This window comes from Rhinichthys klamathensis, unplaced genomic scaffold (genome assembly GCF_029890125.1).
Source record: "Rhinichthys klamathensis goyatoka isolate OS25496 unplaced genomic scaffold, OSU_Roscu_1.1 h1tg000764l_1, whole genome shotgun sequence".
NCBI classification, from domain to species: domain Eukaryota; kingdom Metazoa; phylum Chordata; class Actinopteri; order Cypriniformes; family Leuciscidae; genus Rhinichthys; species Rhinichthys klamathensis.
Window position 1 is genome coordinate 546,283 of NW_026607165.1, and position 23,104 is coordinate 569,386.

Here is a 23,104-nt window from a genome sequence, read left to right on the forward strand (position 1 = left end):
ATTATGCAGTGTGTGATCAACCACATGACTAATAATGACTAATATTGTGATAGGTACAGTTGTTGTACTTGTCCTCATAAGTCTGGTTGCAGTACACTGTTAATTGAGGTATGTTAATCTGATATCTGATTATTGTTGTTTACAGCTCAGGCTGACTACGCACCGTATTTCTATGATAATGGGCCCAGCAGTAACAACGGTAATATGGCAATGTTCAATCTCTCAGAGGATACGCCAAAAGGTAAGGTAAAACTTTTGTGCCATCTGATTAGAAGGCTGTTTGATTTATCCTATTGTTGTCTCCTCTGTCTAATTGTAAATGGTATTAGCATGGCCACTGCTGTTTTCCAAAGACCATGTGTCTTGAGCTGGGTGCAGGCTTGGCGAATTTGCCCTTTGAGCTTGGGCAATATTTATAAAACATTTATATTCATTATAAAAATGCCCATGGAGTCTTTTCCAAGTCTAGAAATCACACTTTTTAAATAGGCCTCCTCATATATCCAGGTTTTTCAAGACACTGGGAACCCTGGTTCCTCAAAGAAGTAAAACAAAAACAATTGAGGCTTTGAATTAAAATAAGAAATATCTGGATTTTTAAATATTTTTGCTTATTTTAAAGCATTTTTAATGTCTTATCTTAGCTAATTTAAAGCCTTGTACCCATGGTTGTGAACCACTGCTTTAGATGTCATTTTGATTTGATTTGAACAGAAATAACTGCTTACAACTGTAAATTACAGGAACACAGATATACGTTTTTAATGGAACTGACCCCGAAGGCCAGCCAGTAAAGTATGGAATGACCTTTGAACCTGGATACAAAGAATATTTTCGTGTTCATCCCAAATCTGGAGCAGTAACTCTAATAGAGGAACTTGACAGAGAGGTACATTTCAAAACACGTATCAAGTTTTAAATGTGACGAGAACATTACAATGACACTAACCCATCTGTTTATCACAGGCACAAGATGAGATTGAATTCTTTGTCAGCATCTCAGATGGCCTTAACAAAGTAAGTATTGTTGATTTGTGAGTCTTATCAAGTGTATGTGATGAGTTTTGCAGTGATTGTCTTTCTAATGCTCTGGTGTCATGTCAGGTAGTTGAAAAGGTTTCGGTTATTGTCACGGATGCCAATGATGAGAGACCACAGTTTCAGAACATGCCTTCCATCGTAGATGTGCCAGAGGTGAGGAATCTTGTCTCAGAGACTCTGTACTTAATTCTTCTTCTTTACTAAATCATTTAGGTTCCTATAGAATATTTTTGGGAAAATACCTGGCCAGCAAAAATGATTTGGATTTGAATGTGATCTGTATAAACAGGCTTGTTTGAAAACTGTATGTGTTTGCACAGAACACTACATCTGGGAGCAGCATCTACAAAGTGCAGGCAGTGGACAGAGACATCGGCTCTGGAGGATCAGTCACTTACTTCCTCCAGGTAACATCTGGCATCCAGTTGAAATATCAAACATGAACTCAAGGTCAAATTAAAGTACAGGATTATTTATTTTTTTCCCTCTGTTTTTTCACCCATTTGTTCATTACTGCAAAGTCTCATAGAATATCCATATAAACGGGTCATACTCATAACTAAAGAATAAATCTATGAGCACATTTGAAATTGCATTTAAAGGGGTCATATGATGCTATTTTAAAAGGTAATTATTTTGTTTATTTGGTGTAATAGAATAGGTTAACACATTATTTTTCACTTATACCATGGTCTGGGTGAATACTCGATTCTGACTGGCTGCAGGGTACCATTAAAAAGTGATAGAGGACACCTAGTAAAGGAGTTCTGGTGAAACCGACTGTTTACCATTCGAAATTAATAAATAAATGCGCTGGCTACATCAGCTGTGAGTAACCATAGCAACTGGCAGTCAAAGTAACGTATCCGTTTACAATTTATTGTATCAAAAACAAACATAGTTAGCCGTTATACATAGCCTACTAATACAACAATGAGCGACTTCGTTATTTCTTTGAACCTTTTTGGAGAATTTGACAACTTTGATGACTGGCATGCTGCTGAAGAAAGAAAAATTGTAAATAAAACGGAGAAATGAGTGGACTATAAATATCTCCGGTTGCTAAATAAACCGTCAGGCGTATCCAGGGAAACCAAGTTATTGTTTGTAAAAACTTTAGATTTCGATTGTAAAACTAATTAAAATATAAACTAATGTTTTAAAAATGTGTTATTTGGCAAGTGGCCATGGTATAAGCGGGTTAATGCCCTTCGAGGTGTCCATTGTCTAGGTATTAATGGACTTCGGTCAAAGCTGCGCGTCGGACGGTTCACACTCCTCGCCGTCGTCCATTAATACCTGACAATGGACACCTCGTCGGGCATTAACCCTTACATACTGTACATTGCAGTACCTCTGTTTCCAGTCTGTCTGAAACGCGCTAATTTCTATAAAGCTCCTCCTTCCGAAAAGCTCAGATTGGACAGCAGACCCAGTGCGTTGTGATTGGCTAAACACCTGAAGCGTGTGTCTGAAATGTAACGGCCCTTACCATAATCTTGAGCTTCAGCTTCCAAGGCAAAACACACAGTTAATAATAATGATGTAGTCGGGTTTGACCGTATCAGTTTGAGCCCGAGTCGGATTCTGCAAAATGCGGATGATAAAGTCAATCGATCAGAAGCAACTTTGCAAGCATACCTTGAGCAGAACGTTTCACAGCACATAGCCGGCGTTGTACTTTTCTAGGTTCAGGAAGCTGTCCTCAATAAAATGATTTATAAATAAATCTTAACCTCATCCTAAACCTGTTCTCATCCAAACACACAGCGTCTCCGCGACATGACAACAACAGTTCTATTTAATGAAACCTCGCCTTTCATTGCGTATGCCTTTGGGCGGACATTAAGCTTATATTTCACATTGTGACGTAGATGTTTGAGGAAATATTATCTGGCTTTCGATCAAGACGTTTTAGGCAGGTCTGGATCAGATCGAGCAGAAGAAAGTTTTTATATTTCCCATTACGACACAGTATGGATATTTCATTCCTGTTCCTTCATACTATTCATTATTGACAATTTTATCACAAGCTCATAGACATATGGGAATCCATATAGAGTGACAGTAGAATCTCTGTGTTTGTTCTTAAATCTAGAGCAGTGAACCGAGCACAAAGTTTTCCATCGACCACCATAGTGGCGTGCTGCGGATAAAACCAGGCGAAGCCCTCGATTATGAGAAATTCCGCACACATTTCATCACTGTGGTGGCAAAGGTGAGAGGGAGTTTGTTCTCCTTGTTTTACCAGTTCAAGCTTAGTTCTTCCATTTACTACATTTTTCTGCTCTACCAAACATTCATTTTAATCCTTTGGCTGTTATAATTTTTTCCATCATAATGAAATTTGAAGGAACACTAACTTTTGTTTTCAGGATGGAGGTGGCGTTTACAAGGGCAAGCAACAAGTAATGTCATCGTCTGCCACTTTGACGATAAATGTGATAGACACTCAAGACACTCCTCCTGTGTTTGTTGGAACTCCTTACTTTGGTTATGTCTATGAGGTCTCTTCGCCTGTGAGTATCCATCGTAACACTACACCATGACTTCTTACGAACACTCTACAGCTCCATTGTGCTTCAGTGTGATTAAAAGTGATTAAAGGCGAATGATTATAATATATAGACACACTAAAGTTTGGGGTCAGTATTAATATATATATTTTTTTATGTTTTGACAGAAGTCTCTTATGCTCACCAAGAGACTCACCAAGCATATATTTGTTCACGAATACATAAGCAAATTATTTTGAAAAACTATTTTGAAATATTATTATAATTTAAAATAACGTTTTTCTATTTTAATATATTTTAAAATGTTACATAAAGTATTCTAATATGCCGATTTGATTTGAACATCCATGAATTTCTTTCAAAAAATAAATAATAACAGCACAGCATGCAGCTAAAATCAGTTAAAAAAATATCAAAATAAAAATAAACACTGTACTGAGCTACTGTACACATGCTCTCAAGACAAGAGAGTGTATCCCCTACATTCCTTACTTTATCTGCTAATGTTACCCTGTTGCTTTTTTAGCAAATGCAACAGCTTTCTCAGATTAACGTTTTACCCAAAATGAAAATACTTTGACAAACTGTGTCAAGTCAAATCAAGTCACCTTTATTTTTTACAGAGCTTTAAACAATGCAGATTTTTTCGATGCAGCTTTACATTGATCAACAGAAAAACAATGATTAAATTATGCATAAATCAAGTCGGCTGTAAAGCAGCTCTAAAAAGACAAATGTGTCGTTGTTCAGCTGTAGTCAGTTCAGTGTTGATTCAGTTCCATTGTAAAAATCATCCGTTATTTAATGAATTGTGCCAACTTTACTGCTCCTTGTCTAAGATCTAATTACAGGGATCTTTTTACAGGGATCTGAGATATTTACAGTTTTTGCCAAAGATGGAGACATGGATAATCCAAATCCAATCATGTATTCATTAGACTCTGGTAAGTATTATTGGTTAATATGGAAATGCATTTTATTTTGCACATCTTTTAATGGCTGGAAAGGAATTTCATTATGAGCTTTGACTTTACAAATTTCCAACCAATTTATTCAGGAGCAGATGGGGTTTTTGCCATCAATAAAACAAGTGGATGCATCACTCTGAAGGTGTATCCAGCAGACCTGAGGAGGGAAGTCTTTAATATTAAAGTCAAGGTTAAAATCATTTTAAACTCTATTTCTAATTCTGTTCTATTCTGTCTCAAGTTTGCTTTTTTTTTTTTCTGCTATCAAATGTTTGGTGACTGGACGTTGTTTCCCTCTGGTCTCTGACTTGAGACAGAGCTTAAGCCAATTTCAGGAATAAGCCAATTACTAAAATCTCTCTATCCATGCTACTGTATGTAGTTACATCTCTTTTAAACTTGCACGTCCTCATTACAAGAGTATCTTGAGCCAATGAATACAACATGGCTTTTTGTAAATGCTGGTTGGTATAAATGTATTTAGTTGAATTAATAATCAGTAATTTCTTCCTTTCTCAGGCTTCAGAGGTTAGTCCAGAGGGGAAACGCTTGGACTTTGCAGTCACTACATTGACCATTAAGGTAGTGGATCTGAACAACCATCCACCCACATTCTTTGGAGAGAATGGACCACAGAACGTGTTCGAGTTAACTATGTATGAGCATCCTCCTGAGGGAGAGTTCCTGAGGGGCTTGAAAATCACAGTCAACGACTCTGACCAGGTGGGCACCATTTGTTTCGGCAGCAGGTTACAGGCTCGTCTTAGCTCAAATTAGTGCATGCAGGTTTATAGACATTAGAAAGAAAATCTGCCGATCTGTTCTGCCTTTTAAGAGAATTTAATAAAAGCTGATTGAGTGTTAGAGTAGTTTTGTAGTGCAGATCAACCATTATTTAAAAATCAACTAGATAAGACACCATTAGTTTAATGTATTACTTCCATGTTTTCTATGAGCACTGTTCAGTCATAGTAGAACATTATTATCTCTGTTACATAAATGACAGGAAAGCACCCAAACAAGCAGGTGGTCCCTTTCAAGCTGTTACGCAATAATATTTGTAGTTATTCAGCATTTAGTCACATTGATATGCAGAATTCATTACACATAAAAGATCACTTGGATTAGCACATCATTTGTCCAACAATCATTGTTTGCCATTTATTTAAAATGGCTTTAACTTATTCCATTTCTATGTCTTTGATAGTTCTCTCTATTAGCTCTGAGTGAAAGTTTTATGTTAAATGTTAAAATATGTTTAAACTATATGCTTGTTCTCAGGGATCAAATGCCAAATTCCACCTCAGACTGGTGGGCCCAGGCCGCATGTTACGAGTGGTCCCTCAAACCGCTCTGAATGAAGCCCAAGTCACCGTCCTTGTAGAGGATTCTGCTGCAATGGATTTTGAGAAATCACAATTCCTGACATTTAAGGTGAACAGAAATTCATGGGAACTGTTTAAGAAAAGTGTATTATACAATATGTGCTCAATCCTGAAAATATGGACAAATAATGAACCAACATTATTTCTCAGGTCTTTCTCAGGAAATTGTCCAGTTTTTCCCAGTTTTTTAGAAACATGTTTAAAGAGCAACAATGTTAGAAAACAATAGGCTTAATGAGTCAAATTATCAATTTTCTCAGAAATATCAATGTATCAACAAATGTTTTCATATCAGTAAATGTATTATTTTATTCAATGGACATGAAAATGGTCTTATAGATTCAAAAGTAATTGTATTTTATATGTAATTGTAACAGTAATGGGGACACAAATGGCCTGAGAATGACCCTACACTATGATAATCAATAATATACTACCAGTTGCAGAAATCTGTGTTTATGCTCATTGTTTCCAGCTCCTCGCTATAGAGATTGACACACCTGAGAGATTCAGTGCCACGGCAGACATAATCATTCATCTGCTAGACACCAATGATAACACTCCGAAATTCACTTCTGATTTTTACATCGCTCGGATTCCAGAAAATTCACCCGGAGGATCCAATGTTGTGTCTGTGACAGTGAGTACAGAACACTCTAGACATTATATGCACAAAAAGATTAACATGTTTGTCATTCTCTCTAGACTGTTCTGTTTATGGAAAAAGACGCATTATACGCATTATTAATCTAAATATAACATTTGAGGGGTTGGCTCAGAATCCCAAATCATGCTCAGTATGTGAATGCATGCTAAACAGTCTATTACGTGGTAAGCTGCCAGATGGCTATCATTTTCATTCAGTTGTGTAACACTAAAACCCCAGATTTGTGCTTTAATAGACAAAAATACCATCATGATTATGTTTTTTGTGTCAGAATACTCAAACAAAATGGTACAGCTTTTTTGTTCTACAAAGCTACTTTGTAGTTAGATACTGATCATGTTTATTTCAAATTGTATATGAACAAACACATCATATTGAATCTAAAAACAATATAAGGTTTAAATGCACTACCGCTCAAAATTTGGGGTCAGTGATATATATATATTTTTTTATTAATATTTTTATTCAGCAAGGATGCATCACATTTATCAAAAGTGACTAAAGACATTTATAATGTTACAAAAAAAATAGTATTTAAAATAAACACTGTTCTTATAAAGTTCCTATTTATCAATGAATCTTGAAAACATTTTTTTTTTTACAGTTTCTGCAAAATTATACATATTAGAATGATTTCTAAAGGATCATGTGACGCTGAAGACTGGCTGCTGAAAATTCAGCTTTGCCAGCATAGGAATACATTACATTATAAAATATATATTTAAATCGAAAGCAATTATTTTAAATTATAATAATATTTCACAATGTCACTGTTTCTACTGTATGATAAAAAACAGACTTTGAAACAGAAGTATAAAAAAGAAAATGTTTTCCTGACTAGGACCCTGAGTTATTCTCCAAATCGAACCCTTATGCAGGTACAATGCTAAACTAATTTCTGTCCGGATGTAAACTTGTCCCACTCTGCCCTTCATCAGTGGATAGAGAGATTGAACCCTATTAAGATTAACCCTCACCCTGTGTAAGCAAGTGCTCGCCACATGGGACTACAATTTCTGGACTACAATTTGCTAAATGACCTGCCGGATTTTGACCTCGGAGGACATGCTATAAACAAGGGAAATAATGACGTAGCCTGATTAACAAATCCCACATCGCCCCTAATGTTTTGCTTTTTGGCTCAAAACGTCATCTGTTCTGTTACGTAGATGTTGGCATCTCAGTACGCCAGTTGCTGACGTTTGCTCCTTATGCTCTCTGCAGGCCACAGATCCTGATTCTGGTCTTTGGGGTGTGGTCAGATACTCCATCTATGGCTCAGGAGCAGACCTGTGAGTACCCTACCCCTCAGTTAATGTTTTTTTCCCCCTCCTTTTCAGAGTGTGTGTGGTCTTTTTAATGCCTGAGATCCTACTGATGAAATGCCAGCCGACTGGAATAAGCCACATGAAAAACAGTAGCTTATGCAACATCATTAATGCCAAAACACAGACTATTTAGTGAATGGGAGAACAGGAGGGATGTGAGCTCACCTCGATTCATCACACACAGCCTACAGATACTAAAGCTAGGCAGAATTCAGTTTCCAATAACTTTTTTTGTTGTTGTAAGACTTGCTTTCTGACTCTTATCTAGCTGTACCCAGGTGGATCAGATTTTCCTTTCTTTTATTAGATTCCAAAGGCAGCGCTCAAATTGCTGAAATATTATTGCCATCTTGGGACAGAGTTCAGTCCTCCCGCTGTTCTCAGCTCTTTATTCAAAAAATCTGTCTCAGATTCACGGAGACAGATTCATGGTCTCTGATAGTAACATATTTTATAGAGCATAAAACACATAAATATAATATAAATGTGTAAATGATGACTTGTTGACAGAACAGGCACGGTAAAGCTTTCCGGTAAGCTTCCTTTTTCCAGCTGTGTGAACTCTCTCATTGGCAAGGCTGAGTGAGCGTGGGATCTTTTCTGTTTTGTTTCTGCCAGACAGACCACACAGACTGCCAATAGCAGCTTATGCCTGATTTTATTTACCTGACAACAATACCTCTAAATCGTCAGCATACAGTCTGTATGCAGTTTCATTCATCAGATTTTATCATTGTCATTATTTAATTCATATTTAATGAACTACACACTTTGTCAAATGACAACAATTTTTCTCTATACAGAATCAATTAACTAGAACTGCAAAACTAAATTTCACTGCAAACAAAGAGTTACCTGGCCCTCCATATTGGTTAATCCACTAATGGGATTTGAGCAGAAAATAGACTGTTCTTCTTTTCATGTAACAGCCCCACTTAAAGGTGCAGTGTGTCATTTCTGCACATTAGCTGCACAAAATGGTATTAAGTATATAAAATAATAACCAGACAGATTTTCAGAACACTTCCACAACCTCCAGGGTTTGGACAAACTGGTCAAACAGCTGTTGTGTCGGGCCAGTCATATAGAGCGATATATGTACGTACACTACCGTTCAATAGTTTGAGTTTAGTACCTTTTTTTTTTTTTAAGAAATTAATACTTTTATTCAGCAAGGACATTACATTTATCAAAAGTGTCAGTAAAGACTTCTAAGATTTCTATTTCAAATAAATGTTGTTCTTTTGAACTGATTTCAACATTAATAATAAATATGAAATGTTTTTTAAGAACCAAATCAGCATATTAGAATGATTTGAAAGAAAATGACACTGAAGACTGGATTTATGATTGCTGAAAATTCAGATCACATAGATATCTTAAAATATAATTAAAATAAAATAAATGGAAACCTCTATTTAAATTGGTGAGCATGAGAGACTTCATTCAAAAACATTAAGAAAACCCCAGTCTTTTAAATGATAGTGTATACAGTAGACTGTATATAAGTATATGCTGTTTTATCCTGTTTACATCATAACAAGAAGTATACATAACAGTTTTCAAAAGGAGAGAGTGTGTTCTCAAAGCTTTAAATCATGTTAACATCTCCCTGTACAACAAGCCTTGTGTAATCCTGATTTTCCAAGAGAACTCATTTCCTGTCTTATATTTTTTTCACAAAGGTTTCTCATTCAGGCTGATTCTGGAATCATCTACACTCAGCCCTGGGCCAGTCTGGACGCCGAGGTCAAATCCAAGTATAACTTCTATGTGAAGGCTGAAGACACTGAAGGAAAATACAGCCTTGCAGAAGTCTTCGTCACCATTATTGACCTCAATGACCATTCACCAGAGTTTAATGAGAACTCTCTAGAGAAAACAATGGTGATTGGTGCACCGGTGAAAATAGAGGTTAGCAGCTATTTTAAAGACTCCTTGAAATTTTGTTCTTCTAATAGAAGACTTGTGTAATTGTCAGTTGACTGTGTTTGATGATTGTAGGCGATTGATGAAGATGCAGAAGAGCCAAACAACGTCATCGAATACTCCATTATGAAAGCCGACCCAGACAACATATTTGACATCGATGCAGACACAGGAGAAATAAAGTTGAAGCCGTACATCAAGTCCATGGACATAGTCCAGAATATCACCAATCAGAAAGACTGTTCCTGGTCTGTGGTTGTTCAGGCCAAAGACAGAGGTTCACCATCCTTCAGCACCACCACAGTGATAAAGATCGACATCACAGAAGCGGTAAGTGGTTCTTTATTAGTGCTCTTTTTTACTGAGAATCCTGTTCATTTAAAAAGTGAAAGCAACATTTTTAGTATTGCCATTCAAAACAACTCAAGAACCCTTTGATTCCCATTCATGAATGCTATAAAAATACTGAATCATGCACATGGAAATCTTTATCAAACCTAGCATAAGTTTTTGTTATTGTGTGCTTTACAGATCAAATCCAGATTGATTTCATACTTCTTGAGTCTGAGAACTCGGCCCTGGACTGTTTTCAGCATTTGCTTGAGCATTGTAGTCCTCGCTATCATTCTGACCATTTTCATATCCACCATAATTTTCTGGAAATCTGTGAAAAAGTCCCGGGTCCAGCCAAGGGGCAAGATCAGAAAGATTATTAGGAGGCTCTGACCATGAGACACTTTGACACCGACACCAATTCTTAACTTTTTTTTTTTTTGTCTTCATTTTTGTTTTCCTTCCATGATTTTATTGTGGCTTAAAGGCAAGTAAAATGTCTGTAAAAGAGCACAATTAAAATACATATTTTTCAAAATAATAGCTTTTATTCTACGCTATCGCCCTTTCTCCATTCAGTCTACATCGTACAGTAGATGTTTTTGAGATTATGACAATGAGGCTGCATGGTCTTAATTCTGGGTGCCCTATTCAACCCTTCTGATCTTGTCTTACTGTGCAACCAGACTCTGTTGTAACATTCAAATTCATTTCGTCTTCAACTCAATTTCAAATTGTCAAATTCATTTAAATAAACACCAAATCGGTTGCTTTCAATCTGTTCTCAGCTGTCAAGATGCCATGCAGTCACGCTGTGTATATTCCATGTAGTCGCCCTATCAGTGCTTTCTAACCCACGCTGGTATACCTATTTCACACAAGAATGCTTTGTTGCCTGCTATTGGGAATTATTTTTCTGCCTCACTTTTATCATGTGTCTCTGGCCAAACAGAGAAGCCTATCGTACATCACCCTTGAGTCCTATGGACTTGATTTCTCTTTGTGCTCTTTTACAGACTCAACTCAAGGGACCTTTGACGTCCTTTTTATTGAAAAGTAGGGAAAATCCCATGCATTTCCTAGGCTTGATCAGTGGTGTCATTATAATCATGGTTTTTGTGACAGTCTTGATATCTACTATTATATTCGTGAGAAACATCAAGTCCAACAAGATCCTACCCTCCCGTCGCATCATACGCAGGAAGCGTAAATCCCGGAGACAAGACGACTTCCAGCAACCGTTCAGAGAGGAACAGGAGATCCCTACAACAGACAATATCAACTGTAACAATAACATCAAAGTGTGTTCTCATCATCGAGCGCCTCCTAACGCCCCCATCATGCCCCCGCCGTTGCCAAGTCACTATCGACACGTTGACCGCGAGTGGGCGGTACCTACAGTGTCTGCCTCGGTGGCCTCCAAGACTAAGAGAAAATCTCATACGAGTAAAGACAATCCTGTCAACACAGCTCTGGTTTCTGAGCTCAAACTTAGACTGGAGCAGAAAAACATGGCCAACCGGTACTGATTATGGTGAAATGCATGTAGAAATACCAGTGTTCAGTGGTGAGAAGACGTGTCCCTCTGCTAGTTCTCTGTCCTGTTTCTTCTGACGAAGAAGATTTTAGGCAAGATTTGAGCAAGAACAAGATCTCAGCAGGACAACTCTGCTACTTACCGTATGTATGCAGAGTTCAGCTGGGATTGCAGGTTTCTAGTGGAAAAGTGTCACTTGCCAAGACTAACACCCTGCTAATCCGCACGCTATGACACTGCGTACTGCCCTCTTCTGGATGGGAAAGAATTGGTTCACATTTACTCTATGCTTCTCTGACATTTCTCCATCTGTGGATACTTTTCATCCAGAAATGAAACCAGTCTTTTTTTTTCTTTTTTCTTTTTTACTGTGGATAACTGGCAAGGAAAATGAAATGTGAATTTTTATTCTTCAATATCATGTACTTTTTACTCAATACATGGTTTTTAAAAGGGAACACTAGGTTTTTTTTTTGTTTTTTGTTTTTTTTAACACATTAGTGTCTCTGAGACAAGCAAATTAAATGCTTTTTAAGTCTAATACAATATCTTTTGGACCTTGAATTAACATTTACAATGCCAAATTCTAAACATTGATTTGCTGATATATTTGATAAATGCTTTTGACTGATAAACCACAAAGACATCCAATATATTATACATATTTCCCTATCCTTCAGTGAGGAAAACCATACAGTTGCATTATCATATTGTGCCGTGTTTCATCAATTTAATGTACATTGTCAGGTTTCATACCGTTCAGTATTCAATGTAAAATAATTGGAGTGATCTCTTTTTAAATTCAACCTTTTGTAAATAAATGGACATTTCATTCAAATGTGTTGATTTATTTGAAGGCATTTTAAGCAAAGCAAGTTTGTATTCTTGTTTTTGAAGTGGTCCTGTGATATGAAACTGCTGAATGCCATCTTAAAGCCTCTTGTTTTTTCTTCTGTATAATATAGGATTGAGAAAAAGTATTATTTCATTTAATGCTGCATTTCGTCATATGGGGTCATGGTGCAGTTGGTGTGACCTAAATCTTTTTTTCTGTTTAATTTAAAACACAGCTTTATTTTTCAAATACAGATGTTATTTTATGACTATTGTAACACCGACAGTCAACTCAAATATTTCAGAAACTAACCACGTGCAGCGGTGGTTTGCTTATTTTAGCTCGTGCTTGTTCTTTTGGGGCTTAACATCAAGTTCAGATTTGGTGATCCATTTAAGATTTATAAGACAAATTATGCGCTTGCTCTCTCTGGCTTTTCTAAATCTCTCAACACAGTGTTTATATATTCAAAGACAAATGCACTGTAAAGTTTTTTAGGTGGATGTTTTTCAACATTGGTTAATTCTTTCTTTTTTAAAGAACCCCTGCACATGAGACAAGATGGCTGTGATGAGGAAAGTCTGTTTCTACATAGTAAAAGCAGCACTGGGGGGTAAAAGCACAAATGACATGGAATTATACCCTGTAGGATTACTGTTTTTTTTTTAGAGAGGATTACAAACTTGCAAAGTGCGCTGATGGACTAGGATAAAGAAAAAACAGAACATTCTAACCAAGATGCGGACATTTTATTTGGAACTTGACTAGTTTATTTCGGAGCAAGGTCACAGAGCTCTGAACACAAAGTCAGAACCCTCAAAGTTTATCGCTGACATAAATAACAGAGAGCTGTAGAATTCACTTTAAGCACTTTTTTGGTACTAGCAGCATTTCCATTAGAACCGTTTACAAAACGTTCCACGTATAGATTTCTCAGCATGGGTAACTAACCATACCGTACGTGGAGCTCTGCTCTGCACTTTAGTGACGCGGAGAGTCTGAGGTTCACGATTGGTCATGTACGTTTTAATCCTGGTTTAGTAGTACCACAATAGAAAAAGAAGCATACTGTCAACGAGCCTGGATTAGTGCAGAACGGCACGATTCGACAGCGGTATCCGTTCAGTCTGTTCGTGGAAATAAGTTATTTCTTATTCCAGGCATATTTACAAATAAAGTTGACTGCCTTGAATGACAGTCCATGTTGTGTGATATACATTTTTATACATTTCAGTACAGAAACATGGTATAAGTTCAGCAACAAACTTTCATTTTAATGTATATATTTACTTACAAAGATTGCAGCTATCACTCATTTGTTAAAAAAAATAAAAGGGAACAAAATATCATACTTTAGGGGCAAAATCATTTATAGAAAACAATCTTCATTGCATTTATTCCCCAACTCTTTAAATAATTGGAGTTCAAATTGGTCAATTTGTTTGAAGGTCAATGTATTGCAGCCTTGTGTCGGTCATTGTTTAATTGTCATTGTATGTGGCATTTTCATTGTTTGTCAAAGGGCTTGCTGACTGACGCTTGTGTCCATTTTAGAAGATAAGCATTCTGTCTGCTGTTGGATTCACATGATATGGAACAGGCATCAAAAATCCTAATCTGCTTTTAAACCCCTAGGTTTGTATCATGTGCATTAAAAATAAATCTGTCACTTAAAACATGCCACGAATTTAACAATCATACAAATGCACCTCAACCTAAAATAATTCACTTAGTTTTCAAATATAAATATAATCCCCAAAATGATGTTTTATGTACAGTTGCATTATCTATTGAGCGCTACTACTTGTCACTAGTTGCTTCTAGAAAGTGCAGTGAGATGATAAAATGAATATAATTGTACTCTTAAAAATATAGGTTTCAAAAGTCTTTTTTTTTTAATTTTATTTTTTTTTTCAGCGATGCCATAGAACTTTCAGTGAACGGTTCTCAAAAGACCATTTTTAGAATCTAAAGAAAATCCTTTTATGGAATGGAAAGGTTCAATGGATGTTAAAGGTTCTTCATGGAACCATTGACGCCAATAAAGAACCTTTATTTTTTTTAATAGTGTATCCACCTTATTTGTAACACAAGAGCTGGCTTGGCTATTTACTACTTGAATGTAGGAGGCTTCGAGTTTCAGACACTCCCAGTTATTTTACCAGTACAAAAACAGCCTGTTATAGCTGCTTTATATTGCAAACTTATGTTATATTAATTTATTATTATAACCATAAACACTGGTGTGCAGCACTTTGTTATTCTTAGTTATTTACCTATAGTGGCGAAAGAATCTGAAGTGTCAAACATTCAATGAAAATAGCTTGCTTATGCGATGTAGAATAAGGTTGATAGAAGTGTTTGATTCAGTGACTTTGCTTTTATTCAATGGCTTCCTTTGGTTTTCGCCAGTTTGTCTGGAAAAATCCTGTCCAGCAGCACCTGATCCTTGAGTTCATGATCAATCGAGACTCTCTTCTGGCATCCGTAATAAGAATATTAACTTTACTCCGATCTCCTGTTGACCACTCAAGCTGGATGACAATGCAGGCTTTCCTGCTCCTTTCATGGGTATTGATCAGTCTCTGGATGTCTTTTCAATGTGCAGTGTCAGTAAAGCTCAGCTGTTGGTCTTCGTTCATTCTTTGTTTTCTGTATCTTCTCAGCAGACCTTCGTCGGGCCTTCAGCTCCTTGCTGGACTCCTTGCAGAGGCCCTCATCACTGGCAGCCTGGAGACTGTCAAACGTGCCCTGCCTCTCGTCAGACGTGTGTGAGTGCTCCGTGTGTCTCCTGTTTCTCCACATCTCCGTGCAACGCTCAAAGCAGGTGAACTTGGCATTGGTGGTGCAGGCGTACATTCCCACGGGCACAGCGAGCACCATGGCAAGTACAATTACGACAATATGAATGAGCTTTTCTCTCTGTTCCATTTCATTGAAATCACTGCCTGTCACGAACACGATGCACTGGCCGTTCCGAGGAGCCTGGCTCTTTAGAGTAACACAGATTTCATACTTAGTGACTGGTAGCAGGTCTGTGACAGAGTATGTGTTAATACCTGGTCCTATGTATATCTGCTCTTTCTTAAGTGTGTCATAGCGGCCAAAATGAATGGTGAACCAGGTTTCTGCTGGATTGTCTGTCACAGCACGCCACTCAATTGTAATGCCATACACTGTCTGCTTGGCAATACGGATATCGATGTAAACATTTTCCTCTGCGATGGCAGCAGGGAGGTCTGAGGAATGAGACAGTGAGCCTTCTGGAGATTTCACATCCAGTAATATACCGATTGACGAATTGCCGATGAAATTGTTTGCAAAGCAGGTGTAGAGTCCTCTGTCGGCCAGATGGAGCGAAGGAATGATCAGCTGAGACCTGATAGTGTCTTCATCCACATGGCTCTGAATCTCTGAAGGAAAAAAAGTGAAGTTGAGGCCAACATGGAGTATGGCCAAAAGGTAATTTTACAGTATAATAATAATAACAACAATAATGTGTATTATTAATATTGATTCATAATTTATACATTTATGTAATAATTACATTAGTTGTAAATAATAATAATTATTATTATTACTCATCTTAGAAATTTGACAATGTCAAACTATTTTTTCCATTATTTGTAATAATTTGGGATCCTTTTTAGAAGCTTGCACAGGTATCATATGCGTCACAATTGCATAATCTAGTTTTAAGTAGTTTGGATTTTGGAATTTTTTTTAGCACTTACACTCCTTTTTAATGTATAATTATATATTATATTTTGTTATTATGTATATAAAAATATCATTTTTAAAAACACGTTGTCCATACACTATTTTGAGTGTTTTTAAAAGCTGACATTTACTGATGAATTAAAATATTATTGTATTATATTCAAATTAATTGTATAGATAAGGTCTAAAAGCACGTCATTTTGTAACATACAAACGGTGATGTTATTGCATCATTTGCAAAAGTGCAATAATATGTGTGTGCAGTAATCGAGGGCTAAGTACCTATTTTTTAAAGAAAGATCTATTTAAGTAAAGACAAACGTAAACATGTTTTAGGAGAATATCTCTTACCACGAAATCCTCTTAGTATCTTAAGACCATATGTCCACCGAATGGCAGGTTCAGGTCTGGCCGTGGCAAAGCATGTTAGCGTGATGTTGCCGCCTAAAGGCACGGTGATGTTGCCGACTGGGGCGCTGGCCACTGGCTTCACACACGTCTTTAAATCGACCTCATGGAAAAATTTCCCTGCCTTGAATTCCGGGCCAGAGCATGTCAAATATGAGTTCATTAAAATGAAGGGCGGACTCAACGATTTGATAAACTCAATGAAGCCTCCCAGGCGACAGTCGCACAACCACGGGTTGTCGTGAAGCGCCAGAACAACATTGGACGCTGTAGGTTTTTCATGCTTGCTTTCTGTGTGGTAGAGAGGCCAGTTCATAAACACGTCTTTAGAAATGACTGAGAGTTGATTAGAGGACAGGTCTAAATAGGTGAGACCTGGTAAAAACTTAAGCGCGTGTTCGGGGAGTGCGTCAATGCGGTTGTGCTTCAGATCCAGAATCTTGAGGTTGGGCGTTTCCTCAAACGCTGTCCATGGGACTGAACGCAGCTTGTTACCCTGCAACCGGAGCTCCGTCAAGTTTCCCATACCTTCCAGACTTTTGATATTAATGATGGCGATGTCATTGAAATTCAGCCAGAGATGCTTTAGACACTTAATATGGGAAAACGCTGCCTTTGGTAGTTCACTTAGCTGTGATTTCTCTATTCGAATTTTAGTCAGATCTTCCGGTATGTCCTCAGGAACCTGGGTTAATGCAATTCCCATACATGTGAGTGACCTAGAGAAAAACGTTCAATACTTTCAATTGTACGTTGATGTTCGACTACTTTACAACATATACAGTATAATATAATATAATATATTTTTTTAACAAGTGTGGTTAATGACAAATTACTACTAGGCTACTCTTAGATATATTAAAATGTTCAAATTAATGACATCAAGCTGTTCTAGTAACAATGTTCTCCTTTTTGGAGAAACTTGTTTTCTAAAATGGTTGGTGTGCAAAATCTTTGTTATGAAAACAAAAACACATACATTTTTAATGTGTTTAATTTTAACACTTTGAGGTTTAATTAATTTTTTACATATTTTTTCTAGGGCAGAATAGCTCCTCGGATCGCCCATATATTTATATTTACAGACTAGATCTTACATTGTGCTATACCTATTCTAAGCACAACAACATCATCTTTGCTCAATGATACTGCTGTAACAAAAGGAACTGTAACTAACCTCCCAAAACGGTCAGTCCCACAGGAGCATCCTGGAAAACACTCTGAGCTAATATGACTTAATAAAAGAAGGAAAACAATCAAACGAAATATAACTGAGGCATCCATGGTCTCCTATAAATGTAACATCCACTCTATGTCTGTGCACGACATGACTGCAGGTACAGTGGAGTAAAGCCTATTATCAGTAATCCTTGACTAACCCCACGAGAGACTGATTGGAACTTAATTGTAAGTCTGACCTAATATTGTTGGTAAAAAATACTGTAACACTTTTTTAAATGTATATACAAAATTTATTTTGAAGCATAAATGGGTACTACTAAGAAACCTGGGACAAAAAAAGTAGAACAAGTTTTACATGGTAAACAGAAAAATGTCACATACACAATGATGACTATGTTGGTGCATATGAAAATCCCAAATGATTTGCATGATTTTGCATTAGTTGCACTAGACTCATCATGCTGTTAGAAAAGTAACTACACTCTAATGGTTCTTTATTTAAATGTATGGTTCAATGAAGAACCTTTTACGTCTATGGAACCTTTCCATTCCACAGAAGGATCTTTAAAGTGGAAAAGGTTGTTTATATTTTTTAAATGTTGTACACAAGAAAAAAAATGGTTCTTTTAAGAACTGTTCACTGTAAGATTCTTCTTCTATGGCATCACTGCAAAACCCCCCTTTTGGAACTTTTATTTTTTAAGAGTGTATGTGAAAGCGAATCCCCAATTCCTTACATAATATTACTAACTATTATCACATATAAATCGTTTTTTTTCTTCCATATACACAAATATACAAGAATTCATATGAACATTTCCCTTTAAATCAGTTCCTTCTATCACTATCTGAAGGGGTAAAAGTCCATGAATGCATGTTCCTGGGATTGCTCAGCCACAACCCCACCACAAGCCAAATGGCTTAGTTTAGAAACCAAGTCCAAAAGCACAGTAACAAAGAGCAACATTACCAAAACAACATATACCTTCACTTTGTTACTTATGCAAAGTATCCTGAATCTTGTTCACGGACGGCCAGTCATGTACTGCTGGTACAGATTATGTGCACTCAGGTACTGCGGCTGGGCCTGGATACTCAGGCGGCTGCGTGGAGGGATTGTGGCTGAGGGATATTGTCAGCAGAAGTATTCATTGGGCTGTCCCTCAATCTTGGCGGTGGACTCAGAGTCTAGGCTGGACCTGGCCGACAGCAGTCTGTTGGACTCCTCTGCATTCAGTCTGGTGAGATATTCCCCCTCCAAGCCTTTGGCTTTGGTACTGGGAGACAGAGTCTCAAACGTCACATATGAGTCTTGAATGTCTTTGGACTTTTTGCCCAGAAACTTCTTGATTTTCCTCTTAAGCGCCCCGCAGCACACGATCACAGTCAGAGGCACAGCTATCACGCAGGCGACCGTGATCACTACTACATTAATGAGCTTTTGGGTTCCATTAGCGCTAGCCGCTGCATCGGTTGAGAAGATTACACACTGCTCCTTTTTGGGGATCAGCCCCTTGACGCACACACAGGCGATGTATTTGGTTTTTGGAACCAGTCCCTCGATGAGGATCCGGTTGTTACCTGGACTGACGTTAATTCTGCGCATATCCCTCTCCCCAAACACAGCGTAGAGGACGCTAAAAGCGGTTGTGTTCTTGGCGGTGGGTGCCCTCCAGTTCAGACACACGGTGTAGTCCGTATCGCCAATCACTTTGACCGAGCGCACGACCCTGTCAGGGTCTTGCTGAAGTGAGGACGTGTTTGCAGCCAGGTTGCTCAGATTGGTCTCCAGGAACCCGTCGGGACTGGCTGTTTGGGTATTTGTCCGACTGTTAGCAGCATTGTCGCTCTCCATACCTGGATACGGGCCTGTGTAGCTCACTGTGGCCCCGAGTGGTAGCTTATTGTTGGGTGTTGGGGAAACGTACGTGACTATGTGTTTTTCTTGATAGGCTGCCTTGACTATAGGGTTTGGCTTCTTGGACTTCACTTTGGTTTTTGGATCCACAGTCGGATTCTCGGCTTTGGGTGCATCGCTTATGATCAAAGAAATGACGGCCTCTGCACTCCCTGCATAATTTGTGGCTTTGCAGATGTACTTTCCCGTGTCACGAAAGGACACGGCAGGCACACTTAAAATAGACCAAACGATTCCCTCCTTCGAATTCTCCAGCTGAACTGTAAATTCGAAGGGAAAAAAGAATAACACTTGAGTACATTTGCATGAACTAATTAGTATTGTGTAATCACAGTGCATTGTTGTGTCTGTGCCAGCTCTCTGTAATCACTAGCACCTCTAGCTAATACTGCTTAACCGCCTGCCATTGTGCTGACTCACCTGTCCCATTCAGTGGCTTTCCATCTGCCCTTCTCCAGGCCAGCTCAGGGATGGGGACCCCAATGGTTCCGCATCGCAACAACACATTGTTGCCCACTGCGCTCCTCACACGGGCTACGGCGGTGTGGACCCGAGGCCCCTGGCAGCGTCTGAGCTCGGCATCACTAAACAGAACTCCAGAGAGGCTCTCTGGATCAGCGCACCTGAGCCTTGTGTCAATGAAGGCCACTGACAGACTAGGAGACTTCTGGAACTGGACCAGGTCATATAGTCGACAATCACACAACCATGGGTTGTCATGGAGACCTGGGGCAAAAGAAATGATCAAGTTGAAAAAACCACTTAAGTTAAGAAAAGCGTTATAATTGTAATAAAAGGTGATCATTGTAAGGGCATTTCCTTTTCTGAAGGCATCTGTTGCGGGTGTTTTTTATGCAAAAAACTTTTAAAATTGACTTATAAAAAAAAATCCTACACCTATTAAAATTTACTTCACTCAGAAATAGTTACTTGCAAGTTACAAATAACTACAAGAGAAATGGCAAGTAACACATTAAAAACGTGAAATTTTGATATTGAAAGACTGAAATATATTTTCTTGCAAAACATATTCCAATAATCTTTATTTACAACTTAGATTTTTTTTACAGTGTTATATATTGGTATTATTACAGTATATATTTTAAAATAGATTACATATTTTAAAATATTATTTCTAATAAATAATATAATATAAAATTACGCCAATATATAAAATTAAGAAAATAAGACGAAGGAAAACCTTACCAAGAATCATTTTTGAACTTTCTGCTCCCTGGACGGGTTTGACCGTCAACCAAGTGTTGAGGACCTCAGGTGGCACTGTCAGCAGATTATTACTGGATAGATCCAGGTAGGTTAAGTTTTTCATGTAGAGAGCGGCCTCAGAGGGGACTGAGGACAGCTGGTTGTTGTGTATATCGAGTAGCCTCAGACTGGGCATGTCCATGAGGGATTCCCACGGAAACGAAGTGAGAGAATTTCCATCTAGCCTTAGTTCCTCTAAACTGTCCAAGCCACGGAAACTGTCCGAGTTGAGAGAGGACAAAACGTTAAAAGACATCCAAAGGAATTCTAAATTAGAGAGGTAGCTAAAAGCCTCGCTTGGGATCCTCTTGATCGCAGTCTTTTCAATCCGAAGTTTCGAGGTGTCCCCTGGGAACGTGGCGGGCACCAGTGAAATTTCTGGATCGTTGCAAATCACACTCCTGCGAAACGCATTAGAAACAAGAATAAAGACTTATAATAAGGGATTTTAAAGCATGCGCACACGAATCTTTAAGCAGCAGTCTTTGACTGAGTCTGACAAAAGCTTGTGGAAAAAGAAAGAAATAAAACAAAATTTGTCAAGAATCATTAATTGCGTCATAATGTACTCACATTGCGAAATGACAATTCTTGAAAATGTTTCTTGTTTAAACTGATTAAATGTATCATCTTTTAAAACTCGAATCAATACTAAAACATAAATGAACAAATTGTGTGTGCAAAATACATTCTAAACGATATCACACACAATATTGTTCATGTGTAAAACATAGCTACATGATGTGGAATGCGCAAAATGCACCAGTGCACCACATTTCAAGTCGAAAAAAAATGCATTGCATTCATTCAATAAAGTTGAGATAATTAAATACACACGAACCTGGCTCTGGAACCATCACTCAGGTTATGATAAAAGCAGCTGCATTGGGAAGGACATGTGCTCCGAACAAGTGGAAAGCCACCAGATGCCAGTAGGAGACCCAAAAAGACAATAAGAGACATTTTGCCACTAATGTCAACAAAACACCGCGGGACGTAGTTTTAACGAAGAACCATCCACTTGCAATTATGGAAAAAATAACCAGCATGTCATCCTCCCTCTGCTCCGATCTCCCATAATGATCTGACTGCAACGAGGCCAGCAGATAAAAAGGACAGACGAGGATTAGCGAAAGCATGCGCGTTATTTTCATTTAGATGCGTATGCATCCTGGAATCTGATAGGCTGCATAGAGATACATGATGTTAATTATAGGGATGAAATCTTTTCGAATTGGCCATGATGTTTAATACGCATCTGTAGCTCTCTTTTGAACCATTCTCTGCCTGACAGTTAAACTTCGGAATTTGTTGTATTTTACGGATTCACTTCTAGAATGTGTAAGAGCTGATGATATTTTGGAAGCTGGTCTGTTCTGGCTGTACCATGCACTGTTGCATTGACCTTAAAAAAAAACAAAAAAACAGAGGAGACCAGGGAGTATTGAAAGATTTAGTTTCAACATCTGTAAAAAAATAAATACAAAATAAAAACCAGATCAAAAATCAGTTCAACACTAAACAACACTCAAGTAGTATTTACCTCAATGTTATATAGGCTATCTACTAAAGTGAGAATACTTGTGTGCTTTTGAAAGAGACATTTTGATCTATGGGTTGCTATGACTATACTGAATGAAAATACTGATGTCTATTAAAGTCATCAGCATGAGAGTTGTCTCTCAGACTAAGGACATCCAAAGTTGGCTATTGTTCAGTGGCGTATCCAACCGGATTTTTTAAATATTTTCCTTCATGTAATCCTGTTAGGCCTTGGATCACAGGCAGCTTGTTCTTCCTAATAGCCTGTTGCAGGGTTTGTAAATACAACTATGCTTAATAGACAGAAACAATCCAATCTAAAAATAATAATAATAATAATAAATAAACCAGAAAATATCTTAACAGCATAAGCTCAAAACAGTAACAAGAAAAATGCAGGAAATAATGTTTAGAAATCTAGAGTTTTTGGAATGAGGGCTTAATGCAAATGAGTTTCAAGGTTTTGCTTCAAGGTTTAAATCTTTCCTTGGTATAAAACTGGTCTGGTTTCCTGTAATCATTGGCCCTC

General features: G+C 37.7%; 3 protein-coding genes across 5 annotated transcripts in view; 1 reads left to right on the forward strand and 2 right to left on the reverse strand.

The window, feature by feature from the left end:
- Positions 1 to 12,058, forward strand: part of cdhr1a (cadherin-related family member 1a) — a 52,016-nt gene extending 39,958 nt beyond the window's left edge. For 2 of the 3 annotated variants that reach the window (XM_056242881.1, XM_056242882.1), the window contains exons 2-17: positions 146 to 241; positions 744 to 889; positions 967 to 1,017; positions 1,105 to 1,194; positions 1,362 to 1,448; positions 3,140 to 3,259; positions 3,417 to 3,560; positions 4,423 to 4,501; positions 4,615 to 4,715; positions 5,045 to 5,248; positions 5,807 to 5,959; positions 6,386 to 6,550; positions 7,802 to 7,869; positions 9,591 to 9,819; positions 9,910 to 10,164; positions 11,184 to 12,058. In XM_056242881.1, the coding sequence (XP_056098856.1) occupies positions 146 to 241; positions 744 to 889; positions 967 to 1,017; positions 1,105 to 1,194; positions 1,362 to 1,448; positions 3,140 to 3,259; positions 3,417 to 3,560; positions 4,423 to 4,501; positions 4,615 to 4,715; positions 5,045 to 5,248; positions 5,807 to 5,959; positions 6,386 to 6,550; positions 7,802 to 7,869; positions 9,591 to 9,819; positions 9,910 to 10,164; positions 11,184 to 11,696 (2,501 nt within the window). In that variant the 3' untranslated portion in view covers positions 11,697 to 12,058. Of the gene's footprint in view, positions 1 to 145; positions 242 to 743; positions 890 to 966; positions 1,018 to 1,104; positions 1,195 to 1,361; positions 1,449 to 3,139; positions 3,260 to 3,416; positions 3,561 to 4,422; positions 4,502 to 4,614; positions 4,716 to 5,044; positions 5,249 to 5,806; positions 5,960 to 6,385; positions 6,551 to 7,801; positions 7,870 to 9,590; positions 9,820 to 9,909; positions 10,165 to 10,365; positions 11,056 to 11,183 lie in introns of those variants that run through there. The other variant, XM_056242883.1, reaches the window with a different exon arrangement.
- A 2,742-nt stretch (positions 12,059 to 14,800) lies between these two features.
- lrit2 (leucine-rich repeat, immunoglobulin-like and transmembrane domains 2) lies at positions 14,801 to 18,434 on the reverse strand. The gene is made up of 3 exons (XM_056242922.1): positions 17,845 to 18,434; positions 16,611 to 17,386; positions 14,801 to 15,952 (listed from the first exon to the last, which is right to left on the reverse strand). Exons 1-3 carry the CDS (start codon positions 17,949 to 17,951, stop codon positions 15,150 to 15,152), a joined length of 1,686 nt encoding a protein of 561 aa, XP_056098897.1. The 5' UTR covers positions 17,952 to 18,434; the 3' UTR covers positions 14,801 to 15,149.
- Positions 18,435 to 18,558: 124 nt separating this feature from the next.
- lrit1a (leucine-rich repeat, immunoglobulin-like and transmembrane domains 1a) lies at positions 18,559 to 22,215 on the reverse strand. Its single transcript, XM_056242920.1, has 4 exons — positions 21,875 to 22,215; positions 20,974 to 21,434; positions 20,188 to 20,493; positions 18,559 to 20,027 (listed from the first exon to the last, which is right to left on the reverse strand). The coding sequence occupies exons 1-4, from the start codon at positions 21,994 to 21,996 to the stop codon at positions 18,985 to 18,987; spliced, it is 1,932 nt and encodes a 643-aa protein (XP_056098895.1). The 5' UTR covers positions 21,997 to 22,215; the 3' UTR covers positions 18,559 to 18,984.
- Between the last annotated feature and the right edge of the window lie 889 nt (positions 22,216 to 23,104).